The sequence below is a fragment of the Anomaloglossus baeobatrachus genome, chromosome 3 (assembly GCF_048569485.1).
Source record: "Anomaloglossus baeobatrachus isolate aAnoBae1 chromosome 3, aAnoBae1.hap1, whole genome shotgun sequence".
In the NCBI taxonomy this organism is placed as follows: Eukaryota; Metazoa; Chordata; class Amphibia; order Anura; family Aromobatidae; genus Anomaloglossus; species Anomaloglossus baeobatrachus.
Genome location: NC_134355.1, coordinates 604,822,698 through 604,849,272, shown reverse-complemented (window position 1 = coordinate 604,849,272; position 26,575 = coordinate 604,822,698). Strand labels below are relative to the sequence as shown.

Genomic DNA, 26,575 nt, shown 5'->3' with positions numbered 1-26,575 from the left:
CAGCAGCTACATTAATGAATTCCAGATGCACAGAAAACAGTTCATAAGTTAAACCATGTTGACAATCGCCCAATGAATAAGCAAAATGTCGCTTGTTCATCCGGTGATTGGATTGTCCATGGCAGAACAGTCCTTGTTTTCAGCAACTCATCGCCCAGTGTAAACTGCAGAAGTGCTGCCGATAACATGATACTATATACAGATTGATGTATTAGTGATCATTCTGTGCCCATCATTCTTTAGCAACCTGTGTAAAAAGTCTGGGAAGTGCTCAATGACTTCAATATTGTAGATCGCACTTTTTTAATGGTCTTAACTCAGTGCATGTAAATGTAGCCTAAATGAGTGTGAGGGTGCAATATCTTAGCAATTAGGGCCCCACTTTAAACCTTTGCCCAAGGCCCCACTTTGTCTAAACCAAGTTCTGCTCACATCTTTCCCTGCTTAAGACGGTTGATTTAATCAGCCGTCATGTGCCTCCAACAGCCACAGGTAGAGCAGCGCTGTGCCCATGGCTGTTAACCATTAATAATAATAAAAAAACAAACAAAAAAACAATGTGGAATGGCACTCTTGCAATTTCAACTCACTTTTAATTTTTTCGCTTTTTTTCAGTGCATTATTGGGCAGAATGAATGGTGTCATTCAAAAGTACAACTCGTCCCACAAAAAATAAACCCTCATAAGTCATATGGCTGTACTGACAGAAAAATAAAAATGTTATGGCTCTTTGAAGAAGAGGGGGAATAATGGAATTGAAAAAAGTGGAAAATGGCAATGGCATGAAGGGGTTAAAGGAAACCTATAAGAAGAAAATTAAATCAATGCCTAAGGCCAGGGGTCTCAAACTTAGCTGGGTGTAGAAAAAATAAAATTGAGATGGGACGCATTATTTGCAGGACAAAGTGACATTTTATCACCTTCTTAAATATTGTTTTCAAATAGGCAGCATATAATAATCTTAGCCAACATTTTGCAGTAATGTCCCCCATCCATGTACCCTGTAGTAGGTGCGCATTCTTGTAGTATTGTGTCCATCCTTGTGGCCTATAGCATTGTGCCCATCCTCTAGTATTGGTCCCACCCTTGTGCCCTGTAGTATTGTGCCCTGTAGTATTGTGCTCATCCTTGTAGCATTGTGATCCTCCTTGTGCCCTGTAGTATTGTGCCATGTAGTATTGTGCCCTGCAGTATTGTGCTCATCCTTGTGGTATTGTGTCCATCCTTGTGCTCTGCAGTATTGTACTCATCCTTTAGAAATACGCCAAAAAATAAAAAATCTCCTCCCCTCCTCCTTGTTCCCTCTTATATTAGGCCTCTGTCACACATCCGTGCCTCCGGTACGTGTTTGTCATTTTTTACACGTACCGGAGACACGTACACACGTGGGCCTAGGTAATCCTAATGTTTTGGACACACGTAAGTATTTAGGAACGGAACGTGTGTCTGTGTGTTCCATACGCTGACATGTCCGTTTTTCTCCGGCAGCACGGGTGTCACACAGCCCGCACCCGTACCACACGGATGTAGTGTGGATGCGATCCCATGTGACACGTGCCGGAAAAACACATGTGTCAGGTTAAAAATAAAAAAAACACACACTCACCTCCACGAGCCCTGCAGTCTCTGCCGTGGCTGTCCATGTACCCTGTAGTTAGGTACGCATTCTTGTAGTATTGTGTCAATCCTTGTGGCCTATAGCATTGTGCCCATCCTCTAGTATTGGTCCCACCCTTGTGCCCTGTAGTATTGTGCCCAGTAGTATTGTGCTCATCCTTGTAGCATTGTGATCCTCCTTGTGCCCTGTAGTATTGTGCCATGTAGTATTGTGCCCTGCAGTATTATGCTCATCCTTGTGGTATTGTGTCCATCCTTGTGCTCTGCAGTATTGTGCTCATCCTTTAGAAATACGCCAAAAAAGAAAAAATCTCCTCCCCTCCTCCTTGTTCCCTCTTATATTAGGCCTCTGTCACACATCCGTGCCTCCGGTACGTGTTTGTCATTTTTTACACGTACCGGAGACACGTACACACGTGGGCCTAGGTAATCCTAATGTTTTGGACACACGTAAGTATTTAGGAACGGAACGTGTGTCTGTGTGTTCCATACGCTGACATGTCCGTTTTTCTCCGGCAGCACGGGTGTCACACAGCCTGCACCCGTATCACACGGATGTAGTGTGGATGCGGTTCCATGTGACACGTGCCGGAAAAACACATGTGTCAGGTTAAAAATAAAAAAAACACACTCACCTCCACGAGCCCTGCAGTCTCTGCCGTGGCTGTCACCTGCATCCGTTCAACAAGTGAATTTGAACAACGCATCTTCTTCACTGGGGGCCGGAAGCAGCCTCAGTGGGGCGTGGCCTGTGCCGGACACTGTCATTCAGCACCACAGACAGCTCCGGAAGAAACAGGTAAGGCGGGGTTTCTGTTCTCCGTGTCTTATTACCTATAACACGTGGAGAACATGTACGTGCCACAAACACGGCACACAGGGAGCAAACCACCCCTTTAACACGTATGTGAAAAAATGGTTCGTTTTTTTCACACGCGTGTTACAGAGGCCTTAGGCTGTGTGCCAAAGATCAGTGTTTGCAGCATTTTGGATGCAGCGTGTTTCAGCTGTGTCCAAAATGCTGCATTGTACAGTACAAGCACAGTGGATGGGATTTCTAGAAATCCCATGAACACTGTGTGTGCAGCCCTCAGCAAACACTGACCTGGGGTGCGGCTTCCCGAGTCCGCAGGATGTCAATTACTGCGGAGTCGCATGTTCCCTCCCTAGGCAGAACACAGTGAGGAAACCGCAGCTCTCTGAACCCTGTCAAGTATTGGCATGGCTGTGATTGGAGAGGGAAATCACTGTAAAAAAAGAGAAGCAAAAGTGTTAAAGCATGGCACACTTACCGAGTCTCCCTGTGGCTGTAACCGCTACAGCCGCAGGAGCCGTTAAGGCCATGGGAGCAGTTACAGCCGTGCTGGAGACTCGATAAGTATGTCTTGCTTTATTTTCTTTCTTTTACAACCCCCATACACCATCTTACAACAGATAAGTTTGGCCTTCCATTGAATTCAATGGGATCGGTATGTTCGCCAAACTATTCGCCAAACTGGAGAACATCGGGAGGCTCGGTAAAGATCGGCAAACCGAACTTTGAAAGGTTCGCTCATCTCTAGCCAGTATTTGCTGAAGTCTCTGGTTGAAAAATTTGTAGTTTTGGCTAGCAAATAAAAAAAAACACTGTAAACATAGCCTAAAGGGCCATTTACACGCTGCGACATCACTAACGATATAGCGTTGGGGTCACGGTGTTTGTGACGCACATCCGGCGTGTGACAGGCTGGAGCGACCTTAAACGATCGCAAAAGAGGCAAAAATCGTTTGTCTGAGAGAGGTCATTTATTTATGAAAAATCGTTGTCTGGTCAGTAGCGATGTTGTTCCTCGTTCCTGCGGCAGCACACATCGCTATGTTTGACACCGCAGGAGCGACGAACATCTCCTTACCTCGGTCCACCAGCAGAGGAAGGAAGGAGGTGGGCGGCATGTTCCAGCCGCTCATCTCCGCCCCTCCTCTGCTATTGTACGGCTGCCGTGTGACGTCGCTGTGACGCCGCATCAACCGCCCCCTTAGAAAGTAGGCAATTCACCAGCAACAGCGACGTTGCAGGGAAGGTAAGTCCGTGTGACGGGTGTTAGCGATGTTGTGCGCCACGGGCAGCGATTTGCCCGCGATGCACAACCGACGGGGGCGGGTACGCTTGCTAGCGATATCGATATTGCAGCATGTAAAGTACCCTTAAGGGTTTGGTACTGATTTTGCCAATAGCAGACGATGTGAGAAAAAGTCCAAGCTTTTAGTGTTGTACAAGTAAATGATGGCCTTTTATCTACAGTTTGTTCAGGTGTGCCATGTACCATAGTACAGGCACATGGCCACACAGGCTGATAATTGTTAGTCGTTTCCATACTCATCACCAATTAAGTTGAGGAATATAATTACAGTCTTCACATTTCTGTGCATTTTCCGCTTAATTTTATGTATTGCCCTTAAATTGAATGTAATACTTTTACGTGACCTTGTCTTCTATGTAAATAGTTGAGCGGTAAACTTTAATTTGCAGGATTAATGTGTCATGGTTGTTCGTATCTGATGCTTTTCTCAGGTTCCCTCTGCTTAATATTCAGTTCACCTCACAAAGACTTTTATTGTAATGCTCTACATTAAATGGTACCTTTACAGAATGGGGGTTGGGTAGAATTCCATTGATTTCCAAGACAGGCTAATTTTTCATGGCCTTCTAGGCGATATCCAGGGTAACAAAAATAAATTAAGAGCGTTTCTGAACAATATACAAAATCTCCATTCTCTATCTTCTTTGGAAGACCACAGGAGGCACCTACAATAAGATATGGGCCTGTTAAAAACATTCTAAGATTTATCTTGGTTTTATTTTTGTAATCAAAGTCTTGCCTTGGGATGAAAAAACAGGAAACATTTATATAGTTTCAAACAGAATTGTAAATTTAGAGAAGACAATTGAAAAAAAAAAGTACAGAACAAATTCTTTTTTTTCCTCTTTATCTAAACCAGCTCCCTCTGGTTTTTGTAGATGCCAGACGCTGTCTCTATTTCGTATTTTTACTGAGTGGTATGGAAAAATACATCAATTTTAGAGTCATCAGTTGATAACTTTTATTTGGACTGCTTCTACATAAGGAATCCTGAATTAGGCTACAATCACACATCCGTGTGAACCGTCCATGTGTTGCCAATTTTTTTTTATTGGATTGCACATGGACCCATAATGTTTCAAGGATCTATTCACACATCCATGAAAAACAAGGATCCAAGGCTCTGTTGCCTCTTCAAGACATTCGCCATAAGGTGAATATCAGAAGCGGGTGTATGGAGTGGGCTCACAGGGTCAGCTCGCCCCATACCATGTTAAAGCCACGACCTTCCACTAACAATCTCCATTCACGATTGTTAACCTGTTAAATCCTGCTGTTAAACTTTGACAACAAGATTTAACATGCTCTGGCATGGGGGCGCACCACTTTCAGCTCCAGTCGGCGCACCCGTGACATGATCGTAGGTTGACAATAGATTGCTTTAACAGCAGAGAGTCTGCTGAAGACCTCTGTCATATCAGACTCTCGCCAACCTTGGAAAACTTCAAAAGTAACCTGATGACCCCTCTCTTCCGACAAGTCTACAACCTGCAGTAACCCTCAGTCTGCTATAGGACTACACGACCAGCTGTACCCTCACCTAGTGTATCCTCACCCATCGCTTGTAGACTGTGAGCACTCGTGGGCAGGGTCCTCTCTCCTCATGTACCTGTCTGTACCTTCTTTTATTATGACATGTAAAGCGCCATGGAACAAATGGCACTATAACAATAAATAATAATAATGTTATAGCAGAGCTCCTTTGAAACTCTGCCCGTGGATGGGCTTCAAAGGAGACTGTGATTTCTGCAATTTAAAGCAATGCTATGGCATTGCTGTATATAGCACAAGTGATTAGACGCTCGTAGGTTATACTCTTTTATGGCGGACTATTAAAAACAGTGAAGAGTGAAAAAAAATATTTTAAAAAATATTAAATAAAATAAAACATATAAATGTTCAAATAATCCTTTTTTGCCTCATTAAATATAAGGATAATAAAAAAATACACGTATGTGGTATCGCTGGGTTCAGAAAGGTCTGATCTATCAAAATATAAGAAAACATAACTCAATCAGTAAACACTGTAAAAAAAAAAAAAGCCAACATTAAGTTTTTTTGGTCGATGTAATATCACAAAAAATTCTGTAACACGTAGAGATGAGCGAACCGGTCGCGGTTCGGCTCGAGTTCGGTTCGCCGAACGGACGTCTCGTTCGAGTTCGGTTCGGCGAACGTTCGACGAACCGAACTCGAACCGCATAGGAAACAATGGCAGGCAATCACAAACACATAAAATCACCTAGAAAACACCCTCAAAGGTGTCCAAAAGGTGACAAACAACTCACAGCACAACACAAACACATGGGAAAGTGACAAGGACATATACTCATGCGAAAAGAAAAGAGCAGGACAAGGAAAAAGAGAAGGAGACACAGATATAGGCATGGCATGCCCTTCTAAAATCACATGTAAAACACCGCAAGGTGACTCCAATCGGAGTCTCCCTTTTTTCCAAAAATTGGGCCACACACACACCCACCCCTTCAGTGGCAGCACTTGTGCCCTAGTTGTACACTTCACAGCTAGATTTGCATCAAGCACATTCAAAAATACGCCATACTTAACCGTCCCCAGGATGACACCGGGGTAGGTAGCAAAGTCTTTCCTGATCCCAGCTCTGTTCATCTTGGATCATTTTTAAAAACAATGTAAGCAAGGGTTACTTCAAGCGGAGTCTCCCTTTTTTCCAAAAATTGGGCCACACACACACCCACCCCTTCAGTGGCAGCACTTGTGCCCTAGTTGTACACTTCACAGCTAGATTTGCATCAAGCACATTCAAAAATACGCCATACTTAACCGTCCCCAGGATGACACCGGGGTAGGTAGCAAAGTCTTTCCTGATCCCAGCTCTGTTCATCTTGGATCATTTTTAAAAACAATGTAAGCAAGGGTTACTTCAAGCGGAGTCTCCCTTTTTTCCAAAAATTGGGCCACACACACACCCACCCCTTCAGTGGCAGCAGTTGTGCCCTAGTTGTACACTTCACAGCTAGATTTGCATCAAGCACATTCAAAATACACAAGCATTTACTCTCCCCAGGATGACATCGGGGTAGTAAATTCCTTGTTTATCCATGACTTGTTAATTTTGATGAACGTTAGTCTGTCCACATGACTTAGGAACGTCTGACTGACGGCCCTAACTTGCCGTTCTGACCCAAACCAGTTATCCACCTTTCACCACTTTTCCACTAAAATAAGACACAGACTGCGTGACATTGGATGTAAAGGCCACAGCAGCCTCGTTTATTAACACCAAAATAATCAATAGCATTTTATTCATCAATATAGTAAATAACTCCATAAGCATAACCACCAGCAAAGGAGGGGGGGGTAAGTGAAGAGTCCCTTTGTCCATGATTGCAACACCAGCTCCACCATGTGCCCTCAGCCGCACCACACCGACTCGAGGACACCCAGCCGAGTGTTGCTCCACCATGTGCCCTCAGCCGCACCACACCGGTTCGAGGACACCCAGCACATTAACATGCCCTGCTGTGACCCAGCACAGCAGGGTCCCACGTTAACATGTCCCGTTGTGACCGAGCACAGCAGGGACCCACCAACCATACCATTGCACACCAGGGGTAACCCGCTCCTGCACTGGGTTCCCCCCCGCTCTTTGTGCAATCCACCGACTTCAAATACCCCCCTCCTTTCCGCCACAGCGAGCACGTATGACACCTTGTACGTGCGAGCCCCACCACCAAAACCCGACCGAGCCGACTCCTCGGGTTGAGCAACCAATACTGCGGGACCAATGTCAATCGAGCAAAATGACCCCCCAATAGACCTTACGATGCCAACCTGCACCAAACCACCAATACAACAAGGTCAGCCGACCCAAGACCTGCAACTAGCCGACCACATCGTCCGATCCTATTTACCGCCTGCGCGACCAGTCCCCAACGAGCCACCAGAGCCGCCGCCCCCATCTCCACGGAATAGGGGGCAAGCTTGGCCTTGTTGAGACAGCCCCACTGCAGGCGCCGCTGAAATTTACACATCCACTGATAATTAAACAAAGCCAACCCTTATTGGTGTACCAGTACAACAAGGGCAGCCGCCCCAAGACCGGCAACTAGCCAACCACGCTGTCCGATCCTATGCACCGCCTGCGCGACCAGTCCCCAACGAGCCACCTGAGCCGCCACCCCCATCTCCAAGGAATAAGGGGGCAGGCTCGGCCTCGTTGAGACAGCTACACTGCAGGCGCCTCCAAAATTACATATCAGCTGGTAATTAAGCAAAACCAACCCTTATAGTAGGAAACAAAACAACCTCCCCTGTTTCCCCAACCTCTGGCAGATCCTAAGACATACCAAATAATAAACCGCTAGACAGTCATTCCCCTGCGAACAACAACACGAGCACGCCACCCAGGCAGGAAGAAATGGCCCAGGGCAATCAAGCCCGATGTCACGGATCAAGCACCCCGGATGCCCCCCCAGCGACCACGTCTCCTCCACCCACGGGCGGTACCAAAACGCTGCTGTTCCCGTAAACTGTGTATTATCACTCCGATCCTGGAATTACCACCCAGTCCAATAGCCAAAACCATTCCACCCCAAAGACACAACAACACGGGACCAAAGACAGTCAAGCCGACCACCGGCCTGAAGAAAAGCCCTTAACTATATCCCACTGTGTAACCATACTCCCACCACCAGATGATTTCCCTAACTAAGTCAGAATACACCCTTCTGACCACCGCAAAATGCTCAAAGCCCCGTAAAAGGGGGGCACATGAGCACAGTTAAACATTGGTATCTCCGTGCGCTTTGAACCTGGAAGCACAACCCTACCGCTGCCACCCTCTCACCAAAAACCAACTGCACACCACGCCCAATCCCCGCTAAACTGCAGACTCAATACAACTCACAAAATGAGAGAACAGAAACTCCCATTCGACCCGTATTCCTGGGAAACTCAAACACCATATGTCTCCGAAATTGCAGACACCGTAAGCCGGGGCCAACCGTCAACGTTGCACCCACGAGTGTCTGGTGCCTGTCCGCCATTCAGCCCTAAAGCGCCGCAAAACAACCCCCAAACGGGGCACCGCCCCAAACGATTACCACGTCCTTAAACCATAAGAGCCATTGCATACCGCACTGGCTACCCCAGCCATCCAGCCCGACATTGCAGGAGGTGATGGCATAGTTGCGACCTACTCACACACTACTTCAAATACCTCACCCGCAGCTGCGCCGCACCACTGTGTACCCGTGATACCTGCCGGTCCCAACCAATACGTAAGACCCAAGGAACTGCCCGGCAATGTACAGCCGGGAGGGGCTGCACCACCACGTGACAGCCAGCGAAACCCACAACAGGCCCCACGGTCTGTCCACATAATCAACAAATGGAGCAACACCCGCCAGCAGCACTACCTGGCTGGAAACTCCCACAAGTCGCCAATAGGAGGCCCCCCCCCCGACACCAATAAGCCACACACTGGATCACCCAACTCAAAGGTCACTTATTCCTCGCACCGACACATTACCCGAGCCCCCCACACGGGGGGGCACCAGGAAGAAACACACCAAGATGAACCATATACCCATAAGGCAAAACCAAGTCAGCTGTACCCAAAAGAAACACCCCAAACCCATCGTAAACGAGAACCACCCACTCTTATTATAAACTCCTGTGGAGCTACTATCGACCGCCATGACGGATGCCGCCCAATACGGACTGCCAACGTTAAGCCGGCAACCCTACTAAGAACCGCATACCAATCCACGCGTATAAAACTTGTTAAAACTGCCCCTGTGCAGACACTGCCGGCAGACTCCCGTAATCTCCCCATGAACCCCCAAACGGCACGTGAACCCACGAATTCAAGAAGCCAAACTGGACCACAAAACAGTAGCACGATATACCCGGGAACCTGATAATGGCCCGTAATTGTACCCCAGACATAGGGCCTCACCTATACGAACCACACACATCGATTTATCACACACATTCTAACTCTGCAAATACACCCTGGGCATGAAGAAACAGCTTAACAAGGCCAGGTTGTCCCAGAACCAGAAAATAAGCACTCAACCATCCCGAATATTGGATAATCCCCCAACTATGGGACCGAACCCGAACCATAGACCACAATAACCGGACATTGTGCAACCATAAAGCATCCAGCTCCACACAATATATGTACAAAAGATATCGGAAACAAACACTGAAAACCCAATTACAGGCAAGGGCAACAAAATCGTGACTTTTTTTTTTTTTTTTATTTATTTATCGCCTATTACTCCTGTCAATAGACGGCTAACCTGGGCACCGCATACAGGTGACTGGTCAATTTCAAGACCCCCAGAAAGGTGTCGTCCACCGCCGCCAGGAAGGACAGATGTCCAAAACTGCTGTCCCAATCATCTCGACCTTAACATCTGGCCGCAACAAAACATGCCGCGCCCCAGTGGACCAGCAAAATACCCCCAGTACTCACACAACACCAGTTGGAGAACCGACGAGCCCGATGCCATAAAACTTAAAACACCCCTCTTAAAACGCAACCACCTTCCCCTTCACCTCTCAAATAGCACACACCCCATGCAACGCTCCAGAGTAAGACGCCGAATGCAAATGCGCCCCCGCATACCGGGCCACCATGTCAGTGGACTACCATCGAACTCTTAACACATATGAACCGCGATAATCCTCTAGCTAAAAGACCCCCATGACCATTACAGAAACCATGGAATTGCCGTGACCATGGCTATCCACAACCCCTTTGCAAGTATTCGTATCCCTGCCTCAATCACCACCCACCGCCGACTTCCACCTGAATCAGTCACAAACCACCTGGAAATCACCCAATCATACAAAAACACCCAGAGAATGCAAGCGCCATTACGCCATCCAGAATAAACAAAGTCGTCACCTATAGATAGACACCCTAGCATAGCAAGGCACCCGAGACCATGTAGCAACCACTCACACACAAAATTCAACGCCGTACTCAAGGCCCCCAACCTCCTGCCGAAACCCGCTGACAAACAAACTACCGCCCTAATGCACCCAAAATCATACCTATCGACACCCTTACCACCCACCATAATTCAAGCATTAATACAAGGTTTTAAGTGAGCCGTAACTTACTAGGCTGACTCCATGGGATCCCACGGAACAGCCATCACATGTCCTCCGCGTCGAGCACCGCCATCTTCTCCACGGGTGAACGCAGGTTGCAGCCCTCCAGGGCCGCAACGCAACAGGCCGGACTGGCCGGCCAGCCGGGGACGCTTGTCAAGTAGTCACCGGCTCGGAGCCACAACTTAGGGGGGGGGTGGTGCGCTCCAGCCGCACATCCGCCAGCTGGAACCCGTGCTGCCACCCAGCCGCTGACCAGACCCTACGCAGCTGCGCAGGCCGCACTCCTGGCATATGCAGACGATCGCATGACAAGCCCAGCTCTGGGTCAGCCCTGTCGTTTGCTGACCCCCCGAGCCAGCGCAAGACGTGCCGCCACTGCCTGCTGGACAGGTGAGCGCGGCGGGCCACGCAGCCGCGACGCGCGCATCACACTGCGCCCCGCGAACCGGAATTGGAGGGGAGGCCGGCCATGTCACTCACCGCCCCGCTGCCTTGATGCCCGTGGCCCGACTTCCGGCCCAGGCCCCACTGTGTCCCATTTCTTCGATCTGCCGCCGCTGCCGTGGGTCTTCCGCTGGGGCTCCTTCTCCACCGTCGGGTCCTCGGCGACGTCTCCGGGCTGAGGCGCTAAGGAAACCGCGGTCTTCACTGCCGCTTCGGAGGCAGAGGGGTCCCCATCTGCAGCGCCGCCGACTTCGCCGGGCCATCGCTGCAGCTGCTCCTCCTCCTCTTCATCTGTACCCCGAAGCCCTCGATCTTCAGGACCAAGCGATTCAGCAACAATTCAAGACGTCTTCCAGGTAGTGAATGACCTCCCACCTCCTAATCTAGCCCTGTATATACTCCCCTACCCTAGCAACCCCCTGACCAATTACATGGCCCCACAGCCCTATAACTACACCTCCCACTTTTCCCGCACAAAATACCCTGCACCTTAACCCCTTGCTAACCCTCAGGCCTAGCATCCCTCCTCAGTCATGTTGCCCTCCCTTGAGCCCTTTCAGGGCAGGCGTCCGGGCTTTTCTTTGTCACTGGACAGATGCGTGTTCTTATCTGTCAGCACACACCCAGCAGCACTGAAGACACGTTCAGAGACAACGGTGGCAGCTGGACACGACAAAATCTCCAAGGCGTAAGTGGAGAGCTCTGGCCATTTTTCTAGATTTGAAGCCCAAAATGAGCAAGGCTCCATTTGCAAAGTAATGGCATCGATGTTCATTTGGAGATACTCCTGGGAGATTCACTCCCTGCACCTGCACGGTTGTTTGGTGGAAAAGCCGAGCTAAGATCGAGTAACAGCTTCTGCTGATACTCCTGCATATGTGCGTCCCTTTCTATGGAAGGAATTATGTCACAAAATTTGGACTTGTATCGGGGATCTAATAGTATGGCAAGCCAGTAGTCATTATCACTTCTAATTTTGACAATACAAGGGTCATGTTGGAGGTAGTGCAGCAAGAAGGCACTCATGTGTCTTGCGCAGCCATGCGGACCAAGTGCACGCTGTGTTTGTGGCATAGAGGTGCTAACCGTTCTTTCTTCCTCTGACATCTCCCCCCAACCTCTTTCAACTGAAATTTGACCAAGGTCTCCCTCATCCGCTGAGTCTTCCATGTCCATGGACAGTTCGTCCTCCATTTCTTCATGTTCTCCTGCACCTTCCTCAACATTTCGCCTGCTACCATGCGCCCTTGTTGATCCCTGTCCCCCATGGTCCCATGCCTGCCGCGTTGGTGATGATGAATGTCTGGACCTTGGTGATGTTGTTGTGTCTTGCGCATATGAATCCTCCTGTAGGTCACTGTAACATGTGGAGAGTCGAATTCCAGCGTGTCACCACATCGCATTTCAGGTGATGAACCGGCAGGCCGAAAGACTTCTGGAGCGATGCAAGTCGCTCAGCAGCGGTGGTTGAACGGCGGAAGTGAGCAGACAGTTTTCGTGCCCTGTTCAGAAGGCCATCTAGGCGGGGATAGTGTGTTAAAAATTGCTGGACAACAAGGTTCAACACGTGAGCCATACAAGGCACGTGTGTCACCTTGCCTAGGGGAAGGGCCGCACCCAGGTTTGCAGCATTGTCGCACATGGGCTTACCAGGCTGCAGGTTGAGTGGAGACAACCATTTATTAAACTCAGTCTCCAGAGCTGCCCACAACTCATCCGCTGTGTGACTCCTATTTCCAAGACATGTCAAGCTAAAGACCGCCTGATGCCGTTGCGCTCTGCTGCCAGCATAGTAGTGAGGGTGCTTGATTCCTTCTGCGCAGTGAGAACGCTGGTGGCCTGACCAGGCAGGCTTGGGGCAGAGGTGGAGGACCCAGATGAGGTGGAGGAGGCAGAAGCAGTGGCGGAACTTGGACAGACAGAGGATTGACACACAAGTCATGGGGACGGCAAGACCCTTCACTATCTATCACCATAGTTACCCAGTGCCCAGTCAGCGACATGTAATGTCCCTGTCCATGCTTACTGGTACAAGTATCGGTGGTGAAATGCACCCGTTCACACACAGAGTTTCTCAAGGAAGCAGTGATGTTGTGTGCGACATGCTGGTGTAGCGCGGGCACACCTTTCTTAGAGAAGTAGTGGCGACTTGGCATCTGGTACTGGGGCACAGCGACAGACATAAGGTCTCTAAAATCCTGTGTGTCCACCAGGCGGAAAGGCAGCATTTCGGTAGCCAAGAGCTTACAGAGGGATAAAGTCAACCTCTTAGCTTTGTCATGGGTCGTAGGAAATGGCCTTTTATTTGTCCACATCGGAGGGACAGAGATCTGGCTGCTGTGTGTAGACGGTGTTGAGAAGGGTGTCCCTGGAAAAATGCAGGTTTGTGAGGAAAGTGCAGGCGTAGACATGATGTTGCCTTCATCCAACGTTGGTGCTATCGATGTCTGAGAGAGCTGTACACATGCACTTGTTTCCCCTTCCAAACCAACTGATGACCTACCAAGCAAACTGCCTGTTGCGGTTACAGTGGTGGAAGTTGTGCGTGGAAAACCAGGTGTGACAGCTGTCCCCACAGTCCTAGAAGATGAAGAGCGCGCGGATGCACTGGAAGGGGCAGGCGGTGGATGGTTCGCATTGCAGCACGGTGAGCTTCCCACTGGGACATATGATATTTATTCATGTGACGATTCATGGAAGAAGTTGTCAAACTGCTGAGGTTTTGCCCTCTACTAACAGAATCACGACAAATTTTACAGATCACATAATTTGGGCGATCTTTAGCTATGTCAAAAAAGGACCAGGCTAGGCAAGGCTTAGAGGGCATGCGACCTGCTGATCCACCCCGACTAGTGCTCAGAGGCACAGTGGTGGCTGAGGATGCAGTTGTAGACATGCTACCAGTACTCCGACTCTGTCCAGGAAGGCGCAAGGTAACTTCGTTGTCAGTTGCATCCTCCTCCACCGTCTCTGTTGACCTTCTCGAGGGCCTGACTGTGGGGTGACAGTAGGTGGGATCTAGAACTTCCTCATCAATTGTTGTGTTTGCACTCCCCTCACCCTCAGACCGAGCCTCTTCTTGCCCTGACCGAATATTTAAGTTGTCATCCCAATCTGGTATCTGCGTCTCATCGTCATCAGTATGTTCCTCATTGTCTATTACAACAGGTGTTTCAGTTTGTGAATAAGGGTCAACATTATGCTCAGAAACTTGGTCATCATGGCCTGAATCTGAGTCACAAAGGTTCTGGGCATCACTGCAGACCATTTCCTGGTCTGTACTCACTGTAGCTTGGGAGCAGACCTCTGATTCCCAGGGTATAGTGTGACTGAACAGCTCTGCAGACTCAGCCATCTCAGTTCCACCATACTGTGCAGGGCGGATGGAGACTTCAGAGCTGGGAGAAAGCAAGTGTGATTGGGATGTCAACTCAGAGGACTGGTGTTTTTTGGATGCGGTAGTTGAGGTGGAGGAGAGGGCACTTGTTGGACCACTTGAGATCCATTCAAGCATTTTCTTTTTTTGGCCATCATCTACCTTTGTTCCAGTTGTTCGTGTCCGTAAAAAAGGGAGCACATCGGATTGTCCACGGTAAGTAGTAGACATCTTACTTTTGCTGGAAGATGGTCTATCTTCAGCAGATGTTAATGGAGCTTTTCAACCTTCCCCACGGACAAACCCTTTTTTTCCTTTTCCAACACGCCTCTTCCCTTTTCCACCAGCAACTGTCATTTTGCCACTCATTTTGATTGCGACAAGATTGTGCACTTAAAATGTGGTAGTAAAAATTGAGAGGTGGTGTAGATTGCAGCGGTGGTCTATCTTTAACAGCAGAATAAACAACAATAACTATCCCTGACAATGCAACTACGGCCCTTAAACTGGCAGCATAGTTTGCTAGTATAATGGCTTAGTAACAATGAGTTTGAGTGTGCAATGCAGTGGTGCTGCAAATAGCTTTGCACCAGTGGGACACTAATGGAAGTCCAACAGCCACTTTTAGGATGCCACTAAGTTTACTCAGTGTTTGCTAGTATAATGGCTTAGTAACAATGAGTTTGAGTGTGCAATGCAGAGGTGCTGCACATAAGTTTGCACCAGTGGGACACTAATGGAAGTCCAACAGCCACTTTTAGGATGCCACTAAGTTTACTCAGTGTTTGCTAGTATAATGGCTTAGTAACAATGAGTTTGAGTGTGCAATGCAGTGGTGCTGCAAATAGCTTTGCACCAGTGGGACACTAATGGAAGTCCAACAGCCACTTTTAGGATGCCACTAAGTTTACTCAGTGTTTGCTAGTATAATGGCTTAGTAACAATGAGTTTGAGTGTGCAATGCAGAGGTGCTGCACATAGGTTTGCACCAGTGGGACACTAATGGAAGTCCAACAGCCACTTTTAGGATGCCATTAAGTTTACTCAGTGTTTGCTAGTATAATGGCTTAGTAACAATGAGTTTGAGTGTGCAAAGGGCAGGAGAGTACAGTGGCAGGGTTGTGGGTCTGGGTAGAGGAAAGGAAGCCTCCCTTTCTATCCCTCCTAATGGGGAAATGCAGCGAGGAAATCCCTGACCTTAGCTACACAGACGCTGTCATCTTGTGTAGCTGTTAAAATCTGTTTTCACGGACCTGACTGTCACCTATGGCTCTGACCCTGCCGGTATTAGCCCTTACAAGGGCTGAAAGAAACTTCTATCCCTATTCTGTATAGCGCTGTGTATAGAGCGTACACAGCAGTATCGGAGACGGGAGCTACGCCAGCAGTGACTGACACCAAGACGCAGAAGGCAGATAATGGTGTGCTGGAGGAAAATGTCCGTTTTTATAATGCAGGGACATGTGACATGGACATCCTATCACACATGCCGTTGCTTCTCTGGCTAAAAGTCCACTTTGCTGTGTGTGTGTCTGGGATTGGCTGACATGCTGGCCCGCCCCACTACACGCGCGCGCTTAGGGAAGGAAGACAAGGAAAAAAAAATGGCGATCGCCATTATCCAAACAGCAGTGATCTGAATGCGCTGTTCCCGCACACTATACACTGAAATTTCATAATAGTGTGAATCACAGAGTGACTTACACTATTACAGCGGAAAGCCAGCTAGGAATTAGCTTGTCTTTTTGCTGCTAGAACCCTTCTCGAACGTATCTAGAACTATCGAGCTTTAGCAAAAAGCTTGAGTTCTAGTTCGATCTAGAACAGCCCCCAAAATCACTCGAGACGCGAACTGGAGAATATCGAACCGCGAGCCGCGCTCAACTCTAGTAACAAGTGATCAAAATATCATATCTATCCCAAAATGGTGTAAATAAAAACGGTGTTGCTCCTCAAAAAATGAGCCATCACACGACTGTATCGAATGAAAAATTAAAATGTAATGGGTTTTGGAAAATGGAGACACATCTAAAATTTTTTCAGCACTAAAACTAGACAAGTTTGGTATCACCGTAATCATACTGATGAGAAGAATTATATTGGCTATTTTTACCAGAAAAAAGTATGCCTTAAAATCAATTCCCAAAAAAAAATATCAAAATTGTGTTTTTTTTCACAAGTTCTCCACATCTAAATTTTTTTCTCTGTTTTACAGTACACTATGTGGTAACATAAACTGTTATTATTCAATTATTCAAATTCTTGCTCTGAGAATAAGTGCAGGAAAAAAAACTAAAAGGCAAAAACAAAAATTGGCCCTGTTACTAAGGGGTTAAAACTCAAAGCATGTCCTTTTCTGAACTGATTTTAAGGATCTGAATAGGATATACTTAATACCTTTATGTGCTATATGAGAAATAAATTGGACAGCACACAGACATTTCACATGGATTTGTGAATGTGGCCTTACGGGGTAGTTACCTTTACTGTCTCCGGTCACAATATGTTCACCACAGATGGTGCGTGGAAGACAGCCTAGCATAGTGATCAGTAGGGGATAACTTGAGGGTTTACAGGCATTCTTTACTACTCTTGCCCACAAGTCATACCTTTATCAGGACATTCCTCAATAAATCACACAATAGCTGATCGTATTCTATCTCTAAAGGGAGTTTCTCTTGTAGTCGCCACAATTTTAATAGTCATCAGATCCACTTATTCTCTGTCTAAGGCCTGAAACACACGTCCGTGAAACACGTGCGTGTTTGGTCCGTTTCCGTGTATACCGGAGACACGGTCAAACGTGCACCAATGTTATTTTATGATAAAAGCTCCACGTGCGTTTTTGATTCATGTCCCTTTGTCCGTGTCCGTGATCCGTACCTGTGTCCGTTTTGCACGTAAGCATGTTCGTTTTTGGGACGGAGCACGCACACACGGACATAATGTTAGCCTATGGGAGTCCAAATAAAACGTTCCTTGCATGGATGTGTGGTTATGTTGTCCGTGAGAAATGTCCGTGTGTGATGCAAAATGTCGTTACTACATGTCGGAAGACAGAGTAGCGGGATGAGAATGAACTCGGGTGAACTTCACCCGACTTCATTGTCATGCCGCCGCTCTGTCTGTGTGCCGTGTACTGATTAGCGGTCACCTGTGAAGGATTCACCGGTGACCACTAATCCCCCGAGTGACTGAAGTGTCCCCCCCTCTCTCATACTCACCGATCCCCGGCGCTGCACGGCGTACACACTGCTCCTGCGGCTTTTTCTAATTTGAAAAAGCCGGCCGCTCATTAAACAATCTCGTATTCCCTGCTTTCCCCGCCCACCGGTGCCTATGATTGGTTGCAGTGAGACACGCCCCCACGCTGAGTGACAGGTGTCTCACTGCACCCAATCACAGCAGCCGGTGGGCATGTCCCTATGTAGTACAGAAATAAATAATTAAAAAAAACGGCCCATAGCTGCCACTAAATCCTAGATTAATCATGTCAGGCGTCTCCCCGAGATACCTTCCATGATTGATCTGTAAATTACAGTAAATAAACACACACAACTGAAAAATCCTTTATTAGAAATAAAAAACACAAACACATTCCCTGGTTCACCACTTTAATAAGCTCGAAAAAGCCCTCCATGTCCGGCGGAATCCAGGATGGACCAGCGTCGCTTCCAGCTCTGCTGCATGAAGGTGACCGGAGCAGCAGAAGAAATCGCCGCTCTTGTCACCTCCACACACGTGACACACCCACTGGCTGCTGTGATTGGGTGCAGTGAGACACTTGTCACTCAGCGTTGGGGCATGTCTCACTGCAACCAATCATAGGCGCCGGTGGGCGGGGAAAGCAGGGAATACGAGATTGTTTAATGAGCGGCCGGCTTATTCAAATTAGAAAAAGCCGCAGGAGCAGTGTGTGCGCCGTGCAGCGCCGGTGATCGGGGATCGGTGAGTATGAGAGAGGGGGGGACACTTCAGTCACTCGGGGAATTAGCGGTCACCGGTGAATCCTTCACAGGTGACCGCTAATCAGTACATGGCACACAGACAGAGCCGCGGCATGACAATGAAGTCGGGTGAAGTTCACCCGAGTTCATTCTCATCGTGCTACTCTGTCTGCTGTCTGCCGACATGTAGTAAACGACATTTTGCATCACACACGGACATTCCACACGGACACCACAAACACATGTCAGTTAAGTTTCACACGCGCACACACGGACATTTCATACACACATACGGCTAGCATACGGGATACATACGCAGGCCACACATACCATAAAAACGGACCTAAAAAACGGACCCGAAAAACGGCCCGTTTTACACGGACGTGGTTTTCACGGATGTGTGTTTTAGGCCTCAGGTATACAGCAGTCTCAAACAAGTTTCTGGGCAACAGTAGGTAATAATCTACAACCACCTTTTCAGATTTCAGTCACTCCACTATTTGGTAAGCCCAGCTCAAACTACAGAATTAACACAGAAAGGTGCAATGACTGTGCTGCACCCCATAACTCAATAAATTAATGGCGGTTTCATCCTGTCAAAAGAGGCTACGGTACAAATTAGATGGCTGTCATTCAACAGACTCTTCTATACATAGGAGCACTCTTTCTGCTGAGAGCTCCTGAGTTCTCTATGAGAGGCAATACAACCAGCAGTCACAAATTGAACATGCTGAATCAATATTTCCCCTAATAATAAATTGTCTGGCGCTCCCATACTGTCGGCCAAACCCATTGATATCGGAGCAGTCGGCCAACATTAGTCAATGTGTGAAAGAGGATGCTGGCCCTGGGTAGCGTGGGCGCCGCTCTCCTTCACCAAGGATCCTCTGTGTGCGGAACTGACTTCATGCGTGGTGCACAACATTTACTTGCTGCTTCACGACGGTGTCCATTGCCCATGCTTCCAGTCCTTGATGAAGTAAGACACACAACGCCAATGTTCACTTAGCCAACCACTTTTTTGTTCACTTTTATTCTTCACGCTGTTATGACAGACATGGCCCTCTTTCCTCTCTCTGTGGGGTACTATCCTTCGTGCTGTCCCCACCTATCTTGGACCACATCCTTAATGTTCCGGGGTTTGTGCCTCGTTCCCCCTAATATTGCACACCTTCATCCACTTCTGGGCCCCGACGGCTCTCTAGCCGAGTAACTCTATAAGCCCCCCGGGTTAAGCCGTAGGCTCCGGACCTCTAGAGGTTAACTGGAGGTTCCCTGACTGGCTCTAACGCCATAACCACATCTGACACTCCTCTAAACTCACTCTCATGCTGGCAAAAGGCCACTTTACACACAGAGATAAATCTTTGGCAGATCTGTGGTTGCAGTGAAATCATGGACAAATTGTTCCATTTGTACACAGCCACAAACCTGGCACTGATTGTCCAAAATTTCACTGCAACCACAGATCTACCACAGATCTACCACAGATCTGCCACAGATTTATCTCTGTGTGTAAAGTGGCCTTTAGCTGACCGCTGGAACAGCCTTTGGTAACTTGTTGCACAATCCTAGCTGTAATACTTCCTAAGGGTATTCTCTTCCTTCTAAAACACTAACAGTAAATATCCACACATGTATTTATAATATATGACAGTAAATACATAAATCATAATATATTTACATCATGGGGCCTTGCCCACCTATTAAATACCTCCCCAATTAAATATGGTTGTCCCCAACCATAAATTTCTATTAAAAAACATTAAAGCGGTATTATTATTGGCAATCCATTAAAAGTCCTTATACTTTGAGGCTCTTAGGTCACAGCTCATGTCTCAGACCTTGACTCGGTCTGCACTTCAGGTCCCCTGTTTCCCACTTCTGCTTTTTAAGGATAAGAGTCCATTCTTTCACACAACATTGCTCAGGTATAAGTCCTGGTTACACAGGGAAAAGGGCAGACTCCATAGGATGAAGGACAGATAACATGGGGCAAAAGTCAAAGTCCAAGTGGCAAAGAGTAGAGTTCATGGGGCAAAGGGGCAATGTCCACGGGGCAAGTACAGTGTGCAAAGTCCTTGGGCAGGGAAAGAGTCCATAACAGAGGGTGGACAGCTCTCTCACTGCTACCAGTCCTTTGATCTAGCAGAGGGGTGCACAACAGGTGCAAAACAACTTGGGGAGGGGGGGTAAGAAAAGCTGGGCCACTCTGGGCCAACTTCAAATCTCAAGGGAGGCTGTATCTCCTGACCTGTGCCCCATAGAGTGCAGAACAGTCCCTTAGGCTTGGGTGCAACAAGCACAATGGGGCTTTAGGAATCAACCTTTGACTTTAGCTGCTTCAATGTTTTATGTGGCCGACCTCACACCCAGGTAGCTTTAGTCTCTGCCACCTTCACATATACAGCCGAGTGGGCTCCTTGGGCCACTTTCACAATGACCAGGGGGCTTCCCGCCTCCATAGCCCTGACTCGGGACTCCAGCAGTGCATTGGGAAGCTGGTTTCTGTCTCCCTACTAGCATGGTGGGCCCGTAGAGTTAGCAATACCAGGGAGCTTCTCTTCAATAGGGACCCCTCGGGTTTTAGCACTTCCCGAAAGTCTCCCTTAGCCAGGTCGTGAACCACCATGACCACGTACCAGCCCTGGGGGCCATCCTTTTTGGTAAAGCCGACCCAGTCTCTCCAGGTGAGAGCAGGACCCTCACATATCGACCCAGCGTTCACGTACAGATCGATGCTGGTCCCCTCCTCTTGGATAAAACTGTAGCCCCACTCATGGTCCAGGTGACAGATTACCCCATACGTTATGTGGCCTCCGACTGCTCCACCCCCTGGGAGTATCAACTGGGTCTTGACCCAAGCCTCCAGCCACTTCTTTCCCACAATTACCCAGACCATCCACTTGATCTCAACCAGTTGTGGGGCCGTGGGCCTCTGGGCTACATGGCTCCCGGACAGGAACTTATCGACTGTAGGGTGACTCAATGTCACCCCCATCTATGATGGGTGGGGCATCAGGGCCACCTCCAGACCTGGCACCTCTTTTCATGCTCCTGGCTCCTCACAGCTAGGGATTCCTACAGTTGCAAGATCCACTCGACATGGCTGAAAGGCTGTGGGGGTGTACTGGGGGTCATCCCTAAGACCAGATGGTTGAGTGGCTGATCTTTCACGCCCATCAGCAGGTATCACAGTTGGAGTCCTCCCGGCCACCCGTCCGCTGTCATTTGGGTGACCCATTCTTGCCAGTGTGACGCCCTGGGCAAGCCAGGGGTCACAGGTCACAACACCACCACACCCCACACTCCAGGTAGGCACATCACAGCTAAACTACAAATCCTTGTTGCCTTCCTCCAGAGGCTGATGATTCACACCAGGGGGTGGGCCAGGTGGTTGGCTCCGCCCACCGAGGAGGTCACAGCTCTGGAGGCGGGAGAAACCAGGCAGTCTAGTCAGGGAGGAGGAAGTGGAAGGAGTGGAGGAGTAGTCTAGACAGGGCAAAAGTAAACAGCAAAGGGAGAGTGAAAGTAGAAAAGTGGAAAAAGGAGGAAAAGCAAGTGAAGTGACAGAAGAGAAAGAAAGCCTGAAGGGTCCAGCTTTGTGTAGGGCCAGATCAGCAAGGTCAGCGACGGCGGTGACTGTCTGGAGTGGGACCGTTTGGAAGTTCCTGGAAGGACCCCGTTGGCTGTGTGCCCGGTGGTCTGGAGCAGTGTTCCGAAGGACAGTCAGCACCAGGGCAGGGGCCTTTCGGACCCCGGCAAGGCTAGGAGTCACCAAATTTGCCGAATCCGTCAGTGACGGGGACGCAGATCCCCCAACAACCAAGTCCCGACTGAAGGCAACAGCCCAACCTGAAGCAGAGAGACACCGCCACCGCCACGGCACCAGTTTCTCAGGGCCAGCGCCTGCGGGCAAAGTGTAGAGCTCCTCCGGCCCAGATTGTAGTCGGGGAGCGGGTAACCGGAGGGAATCCACCGCTACCACAAGTCAACCATAGGTGCAAGGAAGAGGGACATCACCGTCACCTACCGGGAGTGCAGGTGCAGCCGTCTGTGGGACCGTCCTACCAGCCGTTTGGTTTACCGTACAAACTGTGTCCACGTCTCAGGCTGAGTGAGTACCACAGTGCCGCAAGGAACAGCGCTGCCCCCGCGTCCCTGCGCCCACCAGGTCCCGCACCTCACAAACCTCCACCGGGCCCCGGGATCACCAACCCCTACCCACGGAGGGGCAACACAACACCTGGCTGCTCCGCATCACCATCCCCGGGAGCCCCATATTGAGCAGCGGTGGTGAAATCACCACAACCGTGGGTGGCGTCACGGACAATAATCATCCCCACACCCAACAATCCCCTTTCACTCACGGGCGAGGAGTGCCGCTCGAGAAACCCCCGGGATCCGGCCCACCGCTCGAGCCACCACTGAGCAGCAGCCGCCGGACCCGAGCAGAAGGGGGTGAGCGTAGTGTGCTGACACCCTCCTCCCCGCCCGCGACAACTTGGCGTCACGAACAGGATCTTACCGCTCTGCCGTCTGGTAGAGGTGCGCCTTGTTACCGCCGGAGGTGTCCGGCAGGAAAATTTCAGAAGCCGCCATCTTTGGCGAGAAAAGTTCCCGCTCGAGCGTCTTCTCGAGCAGTAGAGGCGCGAAGGCCAAAACCCCGCCCCGAGAGAGGAGGGGCCGGAAAGAGCTAAGGGGGACGGAAACAAGATGTCTGCGCCCGACGGAGCCGCTGGAGGAGCGGTGGTCGCAGCCGCAGCGGCACCCGCGGATGGGAATGGGCCTGCCCAGGTCCCGGCCGTACCGGCGGGAGGTGCCGCGGCCCCCACGCTAGCTCAGGTCATGCCGTTCTCCTTGCCCTATGCGCCCGGAGCTGCCTGGCTACCGCAGTATGACGGGAAACCGGATGCCCTACAGGCCTTCCGGAAAAAGCTTAACCCGTTGCTAGAGCTGTACCCCCTGACTGATAAGCAACGTGCAGCGATAGTGCTAGGCCAGTTAACCGGTGCGGCGGAGCAGGAAGCGGAGACCTGGGCCGAGGGGGACCGACTCTCTGTAGCCACCATATTCGAGAAGTTACAGACTGCCTTCGAGACCCGGACTGAAGCTGAGCTGAGGATGCAGTTTTACCAGTGCCGGCAATGAGCTGGGGATAGCATTCGGGACTATGCTCTACGTCTGCAGACCGCCCTCCGCACGCTGAGGCGGGTGAACCCTATTAATGAGGCGGATAGCAACAAGATGTTAGTGGAGCAATTCGCGCAGGGGATGAGGTCCCCTGAGGATCGTAAACAACTCCGGCTGTGGGCCCTGGAACACCCTGATGTGGACTTTGCTGTGCTAAAGGAGCGGGCCATTAAAGCACTACAGCCCCCAGCTGCAGAAGTTCTGGAACCCGCCCCGTGGCCCGTCGAGACGGCTCCCGTTGTGGCGGCCTCAGCCAAACCAACCTCTCCAATGCCTGCAGCCCCGAGCAGCACAGTGGAAGAACTGGCAGCCCAGGTCCGTCGCATGGATGGAGACCTTGCCAAAATCCTTGCTGCACTACAACCTCTGACCAGATCTCAGCCTCCAGCACAGATACAGCTTGCTGACAGCCCTGAAGATGTACCCTGGATGCAGCGGAGAGGTGCTAATCCCCCGCGGAGCAGGCCTCCAATCTGCTACAAGTGTCGTAAGCCGGGGCATTACTTTCGAGAGTGCCCGTTAAACGAGCAACCCCTGGGGCCCCGGGCCAATCCTCAGGAGTAGAACCCCGTGGCCCCTCGGACTGGCGGGATCGGTATATCGGAGCTCGACCCATCATTCCCGTGGTTGTGGACGGTATACCGGTGATGGCTCTCTTGGACACTGGATCCCAGGTAACCACCATACCATATAAATTGTACCAGCGGTATTGGGGGGCGGACGAGCTGGCACCACCAGATACTAGCATAACGCTGATTGCTGCCAATGGACTCCCCTTGACCCAAGTAGGGTATAAGCAGGTGGCCATGACAGTGGGGCAAGCTGAACTGCAACACCAGGGTATGATTGTGATCATGAATGAGCCCAGTGATCATAACCTGAAGATAGTGCTAGGAACCAATGTGATGGAGCACTGTATGGGTGATGTGTTGGCCCTATTGCAACAGCTGGCCGCCACGGCGGCGGGGAGCCGACAGAGAGCTGTGCAGCGTGAGATTCGAGCCTTGATGTACCGCCAGCATGTAAATTCCACAGGAGGAGAGATTGGTGGAGTGAGAGTGATGGATGTGGCCCCGTTGCTTGTGCCCCCTAGAAGTGAGATGATGATTTGGTGTAGGGCAGCAGTAGGACCTCAGGGGCGTGACTACCCTGCCATGATGGAGCCCATACCCTCCGAGCACTGGCCCACCGTAATAGCCGCCCGAGGGGTGGTAGACGTGAAAAAGGGGAGGGTGCCCGTGAGGGTGTTGAATTGTGGGGAGGAAGAAGTCAGGCTTCCCCGGTATGCTACCATCGCCAAACTGCTCACCCTAGACCCTCACACCATCCATGAAACCAGTCCCTCGGTCTCCCCACCTGCTCCCAGCACTTCCCCACCGCAGGGGGAGGCGAAAGAATGGCACCAACAGCTACATGTGGGCACTGACGATACCCCTACACATCACAAAGCGGGGGTATACAGTGTGGTGCAGGAGTATGAACAGGTATTCAGTAAGCACCCACTAGACTTCAGGCAGATCAAAGGGGTCCAACATCACATCCCCACTGGTGAACACCCCCCCTATCAAAGAGAGGTACCGGCCCATTCCCCCTGCACATTACCAGTGTGCCAAAGATATGTTGAGGAATATGAAGGAGGCAGGGGTCATTCGGGATAGCTGTAGTCCCTGGGCTGCTCCGTTGGTACTGGTCAAGAAGAAGGATGGTACCATGCGGATGTGTGTGGACTACCGGAAGATTAATCAGATAACCCACAAAGATGCCTACCCGCTGCCCCGTATTGAAGAATCGTTGGCCGCACTGCGGACGGCAAATTATTTCTCTACCCTGGACCTCACCAGTGGATACTGGCAAGTGGCTGTGGCCCCGGAAGACCGGGAGAAGACCGCCTTCACCACCCCGATGGGGCTCTGCGAATTCAATAGCATGCCGTTTGGGCTGTGCAATGCCCCTGGAACCTTCCAACGGCTGATGGAGTGCTGTTTGGGACATTTAAACTTCGAGACCGTCCTGCTGTACTTGGATGATGTGATTGTTTATTCCCAGACGTATGAAGCCCATCTGGAGCACCTGGCCGAGGTGTTCGCGTCCCTTGCCAAGTACGGGATGAAACTGAAGCCCTCTAAATGCCACCTGCTGAAGCCCAGGGTGCAGTATCTAGGGCATGTGGTGAGTGCGAATGGTGTCGCTCCCAACCCTGAGAAGATCACTGCCATCCAGAGCTGGCCGAGACCAACTACAGTAAGGGAAGTAAGGCAGTTTCTGGGTCTGGTGGGGTACTACCGGCGCTTCATCAAGGGGTACACGAAGATGGCTGCCTCCATGCAAGACCTCCTCGTGGGACAGACCAAAGGGGGAAGACCAGCCCCACTGGTGTGGGAGGACAGGCACGAGGAGTCCTTCCGTCAGCTGAAGGCGGCTTTGACCGGAGAAGAGGTCCTGGCGTATCCGGACTACGGCTGCCCATTCATTCTCCACACTGATGCCAGCAATGTGGGTTTGGGAGCAGTCCTGTCCCAGGTCCAGGAAGGCAAGGAGAAAGTGATTGCCTATGCGAGTCGAAAACTCTGACCGACCGAAAGGAACCCTGAGAACTATAGCTCTTTCAAGCTTGAGCTCCTGGCACTGGTGTGGGCTATCACCGAGCGGTTCCGCCACTACCTGGCCGCCGCGAAGTTCACCGCTTTTACGGATAACAATCCGTTGACTCACCTGGACACGGCCAAACTGGGTGCATTAGAACAACGGTGGGTAGCCAGACTGGC

At 50.0% G+C, this 26,575-nt stretch overlaps 1 protein-coding gene across 1 annotated transcript in view; it reads right to left on the bottom strand.

The window, feature by feature from the left end:
• Nucleotides 1-26,575, bottom strand: part of TPO (thyroid peroxidase) — a 230,903-nt gene that overhangs the window by 45,555 nt on the left and 158,773 nt on the right. Inside the window, exon 11 of the mRNA XM_075341562.1 lies at nt 4,238-4,402. Within this exon, the coding sequence (XP_075197677.1) occupies nt 4,238-4,402 (165 nt within the window). The remainder of the gene's footprint in view (nt 1-4,237; nt 4,403-26,575) is intronic.